Genomic DNA, 12,025 nt, shown 5'->3' on the forward strand with positions numbered 1-12,025 from the left:
ATCTGCTCGTCTCTGAGAGGACTCGGCCTGACGTCTATTATCAGTGCAGCGAGGACATTAGCCACAGCTCTGTAGAAGATGTAGAATGAACCGTCTCCTCGCTGGCCGAGTTAGTGTCGTCTGCGTTGATGATTCCTGGAGGGAGGAGCACACTGACAGTAACACAATCAAGACTTTGGCAGGTGTTCATCAAGGACTTCACGTGGTGTTTGTGATATTACAATTCAGTGGATCAGTAATGTGCTGAACCACAGGAACATCTGCTTCCCAGTGTGGGATGACATGACATCTCCCCTACCGCACTGCTCTTAGAACTACAACCCCATGTGCCATGTTGCCTACTATGCAAAGTTGCTATCATGACATCAACAACTAACCCAGTGATTACAAGCTATTGTTTAACGTACAGCTATTTTTTTTTACCGTAATGTAGCCAACAGACACAGAAGCAACAGACTTCTCCATCCAATGGGACATTAGTAATTAACTTGTGTTTGGTTATGGGACATGGCACAGAAATAGCAGTTCTCTGAATCTGCTGGCGGCTCACAGAGACGTGTTGAGTGGGCAAGTCCCCTTCTAGTCTTGGAAAGCCATGAGAGTGACACAGAAAGGAGTGACGATTGGGAAGTTTCCTTCCCTTCTTGCGACGTGACACTAATTCACTCCCCTCTGCACTACCAAGGCAATTAGCTTTGAAGCTTTTCAGAAGCTATTCTTGCCCAAGTCGATAGCTAGCGTGGAAAATGCGAATTTAAACAGGTCCATTGGGGAGGACGGATAAACATATCAATAGAGGGGTGGGAGGAATCCAGAGAGAGACGAAAAGAAAAGAAACGAGTAAGAAATATAATTACTCTGACTGCTGGAGTGTGGAGTTGGCCCTTCATTACTGAGCGTCAGGGCCATGCTAATTCTCTCCCCACTGCTTTGCCTTGCAGCCATGTCCCAACCACCAGCGTAAACAAAGAGGCCAGTGCCGGACTGGGCAGAGAGCCCCAACAACACGGCAGCCCAACTGGCTGACAGAAACACCGAGGGGACGGAGGAGGCGTCAGACTGCTGTACCTGCACTATTTGGCAACAAAGACGGGAGAGACGAGACGGTACTGAACGCCTGCGAGATGCAGCCGCACGCTGCTTCACCCACCTACCCCCCCGCTCCGCCGTGTCACGGAGGGTCTGATCATTAATGAGGAACTGGACCTGGTGCAGCCAAGCGTGTCCTACAGAATCTGAGTAGGTAGATATAACAGCAGGGAGACCATACCGGCCCCTTGACCCATTACAGCACGCTGTGATTGGCTGGAACAGGGATACCACACTGGCCCCCAACCCATTACAGCACATTCTGATTGGCCAGATTACGTAAATCACACTGACCCCCAACCCATTACTGCATATTCTGATTGGCTGGATCAGGGATTTTTATTTATTTATTTATGTATTTATTTATTTGGGGGGGGGGGGGGAATTGCATAATTTATCATCTAATAATCCGGTCATTAAGCATCAAAGTAACACACTACATTTGGTTAACTTCTCATAACATATGATCTGTGTATATGAACTTGTGTTCTTGTAAAGCAGTTTAAATGACATCAGTGTGTGAAATAAACATGCTATATAAATTAACTCGCCCTGTCTTACTTAGGCAGGCATGGCATGAGGAAGACTGGGCCCTGGACTCCACCAGAGAGACACAGTTTGACTGACAGGAGGACGAGCTGCAGAGAGGACCAGTAGGGGACCCAGTAGAAGATCCAGTAAAGGACTCTCGACAGGACACAGTAGAGGACCGAGTAGAAAATCCAGTTGAAGACCTAATAGAGGACCCAGTAGGGGACCCAGTGGAAGAACCACCAGATGACCCAGTAGAAAACCCAGCAGACGACCCAGTAGCTGCAGGGTCGCCCTGAGTTCTACATCCCTGCAACTTACTTCTGAATGCTACACAGTTTTACTAAACAGGAATGAGACAGAGAACAGCCTCACAAACAGGAATGAGACAGAAAACACCCTCACAAACAGGAATGAGACAGAGAACACTCTCACAAACAGGAATGAGACAGAGAACACCCTCAAAAACAAGAATGAGACAGAGAACACCCTCACAAACAGGAATGAGACAAAGAACACACTCACAAACAGGAATGAGACAGAGAACACCCTCAAAAACAAGAATGAGACAAATAACACCCTCACAAACAAGAATGAGACAGAGAACACCCTCAAAAACAGGAATGAGACAGAGAACACCCTCACAAACAGGAATGAGACACAGAACACCCTCACAAACAGGAATGAGACAGAGAACACCCTCACAAACAGGAATGAGACACAGAACACCCTGACAAACAGGAATGAGACAGAGAACACCCTCACAAACAGGAATGAGACAGAGAACACCCTCACAAACAGGAATGAGACACAGGACGGACAGCCTCAGAAACAGGAAGGTCAAACCTGAAGGCTTCATGGGGGGTAAATAAGGTAATGACTCTGCTATTACACACAGGCTGAAATTAGCTGAATGAGGAAGTAAAATACCACGGGTAAGTTCACTCTGCACAGACGAAGGTAAAACTGCAAAGACATGCACGAATGTAAAACATTTATTGCAATAGCTGTTTACCTGTAGAGCAGTAACAAGGAGTAACTGTTTAAATATCTATGATGGCAAACATCCCTACAACCGACAAACACACAGCTTAAAGCAGTTCCCACCGCCCCTCGGCCCCCTACACCCAGGGTTCTTATATTTTCTCTTTTTGTATTGTAACAGAAAACATGGAAGTGCTATACAAAATGAACAACTTCACCATGTACAAATGAATCATCTTAAACTGAATCAAAACATGGTGAGAAATAATGAAGTGTCTTTAAAGCTGTTGTAGTGGAGCATGTAGTGCATGCTGTACCAACGCGCCATGCCACGGGAGGAGAAGGAAGAAACACCTCAAACGGAGGAAAAAAAACAACAACAACAAAAACAAACAGAAAACAACCCCCAAAAAAACAAACAATCCAATTATTTTTGTTTACATGCATCGTCGACCATGTGTTCTTTTTTTTCAGTATTTTTTTTTGTTTGTTTTTCATTTGTTTGTTTTGTTTGGTCAGTTTGTCTTTTTCCAGGATGGTGGTGTGAAGTAGGACCTGCCGCACATGTGAAGCGTGTCAGATGTGAAGCTCCTGTTCCTCACACTGGAGGAACTCCTGTGTGCTCCTGCTCTTCACATGTGGAGCTCCTGTTCCTCACACCGCAGACGTGGAGCTCCTGCTCCTCACACCGCAGCCTGGTCTTCACTCTTGCTGGAGGATGTAGGGTGTGTTATGAAGGCACGGTACATGAAATCCAAACCTACACTCGCCCCTCTGAGGAGGGCAACGACTGGCGTAAGGGCAATATGAGATAACGTTGGTTTTCAAGATTGCAAGGACTATTTCCAGTTTAAAGCACAGTTTCAATTTAACAATACAATAATGACTGATACTGAAATAAAACATTTAGCCATTTACAAATATATTGCTGTTGAATTAACATTGTGGGTTTTTTTCTCAAGGAAAAGACATCAAGTTTTCATTTCAGTAAGTATAAATTGAGTGTTTACATCAATAATACAAAATACTTTTGAAAAAATAAGTTTGCCAGGTTTGTTGATTCAATGTAAATAAGCAAAGAATATTGTGTATTATTCACAGGCGTGTGTTTTGTTTCTATTTGGCTAGTGAGAGGGAATGTGTGTGTGTGTGTGTGTGTGTGTGTGTGTGTGTGTGTGTGTGTGTGTGTGTGTGTGTGTGTGTGTGTGTGTGAGAAGCGATACTCCTACTCTATGTGTCTCGTTCCAAAGAACATGAACAGAAAATATGAACCTCCCCTCCCTTCCATAAAAACTACCCCTGCTTTATGATAAACAATACCAGACAACCGTGATCACCGGTCTAGTCCGTGTGATTATTACAAGTACATAAAATTGGTTAGTATTAAGTTATATTTACAAACACGCCAACAATGACACAATAAACAAGGTATCCACTAACAGTGTATTAGCACAATGCTTTCTCAACTGTGATTTCCATTTTTCTTTGATGGTGTAGATTAATATAGTCCCAAAACAGCTCAACAACAACCACATCACAATATTTGTATACTGTATATTGGTCAGTTGTAATATTATTTTTTAAATTGGTATATATAAGGGTAGTCCTATTTTACTTATTTTACTCTCTCTCTCTCTCTCTCTCTCTCTCTCTCTCATGAATGTTTGCAGTTTCCATACTACGTGAAGTGCACATGTGTTTGCTGTATATGAGAACTTGTAACAAATCCAAAAACATTTAAAGAAAGTGTGGAGTCTTCAGAATGACAATCTGGAGATGTTTAGTGCGAGTTCGATTCGCATAGTAACTGTATAACTGTAGAGCTGTATACGCTAATCCTGCGTAAGCTTGTAAGTCTAGTGGTCTACTCACTACAGGTCACTAACACACAGCGCTAGCATCAACGCAAGAACAGGCCAGAAGGGGGGCAAAAAAAAAAACAGAACCAGAGTAAAGAGTTTCTGGGGTGGTTACCAAGGAAACACAGAGCTAGCTCCTAAAGCTGCTGTTCCTTTGGGCTGTCAGGGCCAGACGTGCCGTGGTAGGACTTCAGATTGGCCAACGGGATGTCTGACATGTGACCGCCTGCTCCGCCCCCAAAGTGTCCCTCAGAAGTGGCGAACGGCTTCCTGTCGGCGAACTGCTCCTGGCCGGCGCGCTCCGCCCCCCAGCCCCGCCTCAGGGCGTGGCCGTTCAGCAGTTTGTCTTTGGGCCACTCCTTCTGCCCCCCGTAGGAGGAGACGGGAGACTTGGGTGAGGAGAAGGAGCCCAGGCCCGGAGGCATCCAGCAGTTGTCCGAGTGGCCGAGCACCAGACACTCCTGTGTGCACATCTCCGTGGCCTCCACCAGGCCCCGTGGCCCCAGTGCTCCATCTGTGGACACAGAGAAGAGCAGTGGTGTCACCTGGCTAAGGTCAGAGAACCACAGAACACACTTCACAACAGGCATTCAGAAATGACCCTGGACTACTGGAGAAAGAAAAACACAGAATGTCACTTCCCAATTTGAATGCAATGAATGATGCAGAATGCATGGATACTGGGAAAGAGGACCGCACACACGACTACCAAACACAACCACCTCAACACCCCAACACCCTCCGACACCACACATGACATGACTACCCAACCACCTCAACACCCCCAACACTCTCCAACACCACACATGACTATCCAACCACCTCAACACCCCCAACACTCTCCGACACCACACACGACCATCCAACCACCTCAACACCCCCAACACTCTCCAACACCACACACGGCCATCCAACCACCTCAACACCCCCAACACTCTCCAAGACCACACACAACTACCAAACACAACTACCTAAACACCCCCAACACTCTCCGACACCACACACAACTATCCAACCACCTCAACACCCCCAACACTCTCCAACACCACACACGACCATCCAACCACCTCAACACCCCCAACACTCTCCAACACCACACACGACTACCAAACACAACTACCTCAACACCCCCAACACTCTCCGACACCACACACGACTATCCAACCACCTCAACACCCCCAACACTCTCCAACACCACACACGACCATCCAACCACCTCAACACCCCCAACACTCTCCAACACCACACACGACTACCAAACACAACTACCTCAACACCCCCAACACTCTCCGACACCACACACGACCATCCAACTACCTCAACACCCCCAACACTCTCCGACACCCCACACGACTATCCAACCACCTCAACACCCCCAACACTCTCCGACACCACACACGACCATCCAACCACCTCAACACCCCCAACACTCTCCAACACCACACACGGCCATCCAACCACCTCAACACCCCCAACACTCTCCGACACCACACACGACCATCCAACCACCTCAACACCCCCAACACTCTCCAACACCACACACGACCATCCAACCACCTCAACACCCCCAACACTCTCGAACACCACACATGACTACCAAACACAACTACCTCAACACCCCCAACACTCTCCGACACCACACACGACTATCCAACCACCTCAACACCCCCAACACTCTCTGACACCACACACGACTATCCAACCACCTCAACACCCCCAACACTCTCTGACACCACACACGACTATCCAACACAACTACCTCTACACCCCCAACACTCTCCAACACCACACACGACCATCCAACTACCTCGACAACCCCAACACTCTCCGACACCACACACGACCATCCAACACAACCACCTCAATACACCAATCTCCAACACCACACTCGACCATCCAACCACCTCAACACCCCCAGCACTCTCCAACACCACACACGACTATCAAACACAACCACCTCAACACCCCAACACTCTCCGACACCACACATGACTACCCAACCACCTCAACACCCCCAACACTCTCCAACACCCCAAACAGCCCTAATACCATCCAAAACCCCAATAGTCCTCAACACTTCCAACATACCTCAATACCCCAACACTACCAAACCCACTCCAACACCTCAACACTCTCCAACACCCCAGCACCTCCAAAAATCTCCAACACCAAAACAATCCCTGCACTTCCCAACACTCACCAACACCCCAACACTCTTCAGCACGTCACTACATCCCCCAACAACCCATTACAACCCAAGTGGTGTAATGTACTGCATGTCATAAATTCATTCCAGAAAAGCGATCAACTCAAAAGCAGCTACTCAGGTTTTTGCTTCAACAAAACCTAATTGTGTAAAACAGTGTTGCTTCATTAGAGTGAGTTATTGCAGTGTCATGCATTATTCATAGCAGGCCCCAGCCAGCAAGTGTTAATTTATGTTCAAAGAAAACAACAGAGACTTCAGAGAGACGGGCATATTGCTTCATAAAGAGCTGGCTGGGATGGAACATCAAAGGTGAGGGCATCTCCCCAGCCAGGCAGCCCTCTCTTCCACCACAGGAGACGCTGGGCTTCAACAATCAAATTAAAGGAGCATGAGGCTCAAATGGAAGTGATGCCCCTGTGGCCCAGCGATGGGGCTCCCTGCCTCGGTACCACGGCACCGGCCTGGCGGGAGGCTCATAGTGCACATAGACAACTGCAGAGATGATGGGCTCTGGGCTGGGGAGAGGGGGCCAAGCAGGGAGTACCGTGTTGGGTTGTGTTGGGATGTGTTGGGTTGTGGGATGTGTGGGGGTGTGTTGGGATGTGTTGGGTTGTGGGGTGTGTTGGGATATGTGGGGTGTGTTGGGTTGTGGGGGCTGTTCGGCCTTGTGGGGGTGTGTTGGGATGTGTGGGGGTGTGTTGGGCCACTGATTGCCTTGCAGACTGTCATAGATCAACAATCAACATAGATCATTCTGTGCATTCCTCTGACACAAAGTCCCAAATGAAATGTGCTTTTGTGACCCATTTTCATCTTGAGAGGGAGTGTTGCTGTAAGTGGGCAGGGGTGACAGAAAGTGGGCAGGGTTTATACAAAGTGGGCAGGGTTTAAAGAAAGTGGGCAGGGTTTACAGAAAGTAGGCAGGTCCTATTTCATACTGGAGTCTGAAATACCCTGCTACACACACAAGCTTGCACGCTGTCTTATGTCTTATGCATGCCATTTGACACACAGTTACATACACACACACAGTCTCACTCACGTGGTCTTACACACACAGACTCACAAATAGAGCATCATTGACAGGACTGCACACTGTTACCTCAGCAGATGACAGATCGCTTCCCAGATGAACCTTTTTGCAAACTCACACTATTCAGCTTGTTGTGCAGTTTATCTGCGAGGCTTTTCTACAGGAGTGACTCCCATAGATTGCAGGTTTATGACAGACAGACACTCAAACGCCTTCTTCTCACACTTCGTTTGCCGCTGCTGACTTCAGAAGCAGCGCCATCGCAGCAGTGCTACTGCTTCACAGCAGGACACCTTCAGAGTCCATCACCAAGCCTTAAGATTTAGGGGGTTTCTGTGCAGAAAAATCCCCGGAAAAATGATTCAAATCAACCTTCAGAGTTATTTGGAGATGTTAAAGACTGAGCAGTGACAGTGCGGCTTGGCAGAGCGACTGATGTGTGGCAGCTTCTCCAGACGGTGGTGCCACTCTCACCATCATCTCCTACTCTCCTGCTCACCAGCACCCAGGTGCTCAGCTCCAGTTAGTCCTGCAGTCTTACACAGGCCAGCAGACCTCAGCCTCTCTCACTACAGGCCTCACTTAAACCCTCCTCCCTCTCTCTCTCCCTCTCTCACACTTCCTCACTTTCTCCCTCTCACCCTCCCTCCCTCCTTCTCTCCCTCTCACCCTCCCTCCATCCCTCTCTCTCCCTCCCTTGCTCTCTGTATTTCTCTGTACAGAAAAAACAGCATAGATTTACCAATGTATAGGCAAATGTAGATTTGAATGTATATGTAAGTATAGATTTGAATGTATAGGCAAGTGTAGATTTGAATGTATAGGTAACTTCTGTCTCTCAGTTTAGTATAGCGGACCTGCGGGTTGAGGCACTTGTGGGATATGTTACCTCAGAGACACACATACTCCTTCACCACACACACTCCTTCACCACACACACTCCTTCCACCACACACACTCCGTCCACCTGGACCAAATGCATCTCATACACTCATCTCACAAAGCGCTGGATATCGCCACACACCTCCACATGGCATTGAGGAGCAGTGAGATGTTTACCAGTAGCAGAAGGACATTCTCTTTTCCAATTTCCAGTTTCCATTCTTGCCTTGAATTTCAGCGTTTGTATTTACCATCAGGGTGTGATCTAGCAATCTTTTCTTTTTTTTCTTTTTCATCACTTGTTGGGCTACCATTCTTCCTAAGAGCTTTAAAACTTTATTCAAAAATTCAAGGTCTTCAGTGTCGGTGTAAACGTGTCATAACATTGGTATGGAGGACAGTGTTGATCTGGTCTACAGTTCTTCACCCCACATATGTGCGACCAGCGAACATCGCCAATGATCTTAAAGGAAAGCAAAGAAGAATCTTGTGATGATTCCTCCAGGGGATGAGGATGGTCCTGTCCCCCAGGCCCAGGTCCAGACTCTGGTCTGACCCATGATAGAGAGTCCATCCCTATCAGTACTGATAATGGGCTCACCATGAACGGCACACAGCATGGCATTATGGGACTGACACAAGGAATCATGGGGGATGAATTAGAGCCTGAATCATGGTGACAGGAAAATGAATTTCACAAATGAGATTGGAAAGAGAGATGGCAGGGAATGAGAGAGAGAGTGAGAGAGAGAGAGCGAGATAGAATGCAGAGGATGAACAGATGAACAGAGTGGAAGAGAGAGGAAGGGAGGTAGAGTGTCTTGGTGAATTTGCTTCTGCATTTCTGCTTTACCAGTGTATTACTTTATCATAGAGGTTTCAAACCGCAGTACTTATATGGTGAATTTGAGAAGCTTTTTCGATTATTGACGGGCAAGGCCAGTCCCCCATTAGACATGCAGGAAGGGGACAGGGCTACTGTGACAGAAGACCACGACTCACCCCGCAGAACGCAGAGCAGCACGTCTCTCATTCAGTGGCCTAATCGTCCGAGTGCTCCGTGTGAAAGGCTGGATTTCTGAGCAGTGTGGCAGGGTTGGTCGAGTCTACCTGGCCCCGCCCCCTCCTGTCTGCCACGCCCTCTAGTTTGTTACCTGTCCCAGCGCTCTGAACATACACCAAGATTTCATCCATCATGTCAATCAGTGTGACTTAAACACCTTGTGGAGGAGGAAGGAAGAAGCTACTTGAATATTTGTGAAATTACAAGAAATGTTTTTGTTTTTTAAAGAGAAAGAGTTTAAGAGTCTGTTATGTTTAAAGATAAAGTCTGACACCTCCTGTCTCACCTCCCCCATCTGCACACCTCCTGTCTCACCTCCCCCTTCTACACACCTCCTGTCTCACCTCCCCCTTCTACACACGTCCTGTCTCTCCTCCCCCTTCTACACACCTCCTGTCTCACCTCCCCCTTCTACACACCTCCTGTCTCACCTCCCCCATCTACACACCTCCTGTCTCACCTCCCCCATCTGCACACCTCCTGTCTCACCTCCCCCTTCTACACACCTCCTGTCTCACCTCCCCCTTCTACACACGTCCTGTCGCTCCTCCCCCTTCTACACACCTCCGGTATCACCTCCCCCTTCTACACACCTCCTGTCTCACCTCCCCCTTCTACACACGTCCTGTTTCTCCTCCCCCTTCTACACACCTCCTGTCTCTCCTCCCCCTTCTACACACGTCCTGTTTCTCCTCCCCCTTCTACACACTTCCTGTCTCACCTCCCCATTATACACACCTCCTGTCTCACCTCCCCCTTCTACACACCTCCTGTCTCACCTCCCCCTTCTACACACCTCCTGTCTCACCTCCCCCTTCTACACACCTCCTGTCTCACCTCCTCATTCTACACACCTCCTGTCTCACCTCCCCCTTCTACACACCTCCTGTCTCACCTCCCCCTTTTACACACCTCCTGTCTCACCTCCCCCTTCTACACACCTCCTGTCTCACCTCCCCCTTCTACACACCTCCTGTATCACCTCCCCCTTCTACACACCTCCTGTATCACCTCCCCCTTCTACACACCTCCTGTCTCACCTCCCCCTTCTACACACCTCCTGTCTCACCTCCCCCTTCTACACACCTCCTGTCTCACCTCCTCATTCTACACACCTCCTGTCTCACCTCCCCCTTCTACACACCTCCTGTCTCACCTCCCCCTTTTACACACCTCCTGTCTCACCTCCCCCTTCTACACACCTCCTCTCTCACCTCCCCCTTCTACACACCTCCTGTCTCACCTCCCCCTTCTACACACCTCCTGTATCACCTCCCCCTTCTACACACCTCCTGTATCACCTCCCCCTTCTACACACCTCCTGTCTCACCTCCCCCTTCTACACACCTCCTGTCTCACCTCCCCCTTCTACACACCTCCTGTCTCACCTCCCCCTTCTACACCCCTTATGTCTCTCCTCCCCCTTTTACACACCTCCTGTCTCTCCTCCCCCTTTTACACACCTCCTGTCTCACCTCCCCCTTCTACACACCTCCTGTCTCACCTCACCTTTCTCCCTGTCTACCCCATCATTGCTCCTGTCTCTGTTGTTTATTAAGGGTGATCATACTGCTCAGAAAACGAGTTTCTCAAACTTTGAGAATGCAGTCTTAACTCTGAACTCAAAGATCTAAGACAAATTATACAGTTTCTGTATATAAAATCACCAAATCCATAAATATAATGAAGAGTGTTACATGTGCACAAAATCGCATAAACAAATGCAATGTATGTACTGTGTGTGCACGTGTGTGTGGGTGTGTGTGCACGTGTGTGTGCAGGTGTGTGTGGGTGTGTGTGCGGGTGTGTGTGCAGGTGTGTGTGGGTGTGTGTGCAGGTGTGTGTGCAGGTGTGTGTGGGTGTGTGTGCAGGTGTGTGTGGGTGTGTGTGCAGGTATGTGTGGGTGTGTGTGCAGGTATGTGTGGGTGTGTGTGCAGGTGTGTGCACATGTGTGTGGGTGTGTGTGCAGGTATGTGTGGGTGTGTGTGCAGGTGTGTGTGGGTGTGTGTGAAGGTGTGTGTGGGTGTGTGTACAGGTATGTGTGGGTGTGTGTGCAGTTGTGTGTGGGTGTGTGTGCAGGTATGTGTGGGTGTGTGTGGGTGTGTGCAGGTGTGTGTACAGGTGTGTGGGTGTGTGTGCAGGTATGTGTGGGTGTGTGCAGGTGTGTGTGGGTGTGTGTGCAGGTGTGTATGGGTGTGTGTACAGGTATGTGTGGGTGTGTGTGGGTGTGTGTGCAGGTGTGTGTGGGTGTGTGTGCAGGTATGTGTGGGTGTGTGCAGGTGTGTGTGTGCAGGTGTATGTGGGTGTGTGTGTGCAGGTGTGTGTGGGTGTGTGTACAGAGGCAACAGACTGAATTTAATATTTCAACATATAAA

At 48.5% G+C, this 12,025-nt stretch overlaps 1 protein-coding gene across 1 annotated transcript in view; it reads right to left on the reverse strand.

Moving 5' to 3' along the window:
* Nucleotides 1-2,605: 2,605 nt before the first annotated feature.
* The window catches only part of pcdh9 (protocadherin 9), a 211,056-nt gene continuing 201,636 nt past the window's right edge, over nt 2,606-12,025 (reverse strand). The window contains exon 5 of the mRNA XM_077015159.1: nt 2,606-4,977. Within this exon, the coding sequence (XP_076871274.1) occupies nt 4,601-4,977 (377 nt within the window). The 3' untranslated portion in view covers nt 2,606-4,600. The remainder of the gene's footprint in view (nt 4,978-12,025) is intronic.

Source organism: Brachyhypopomus gauderio, chromosome 8 (assembly GCF_052324685.1).
Source record: "Brachyhypopomus gauderio isolate BG-103 chromosome 8, BGAUD_0.2, whole genome shotgun sequence".
In the NCBI taxonomy this organism is placed as follows: domain Eukaryota; kingdom Metazoa; phylum Chordata; class Actinopteri; order Gymnotiformes; family Hypopomidae; genus Brachyhypopomus; species Brachyhypopomus gauderio.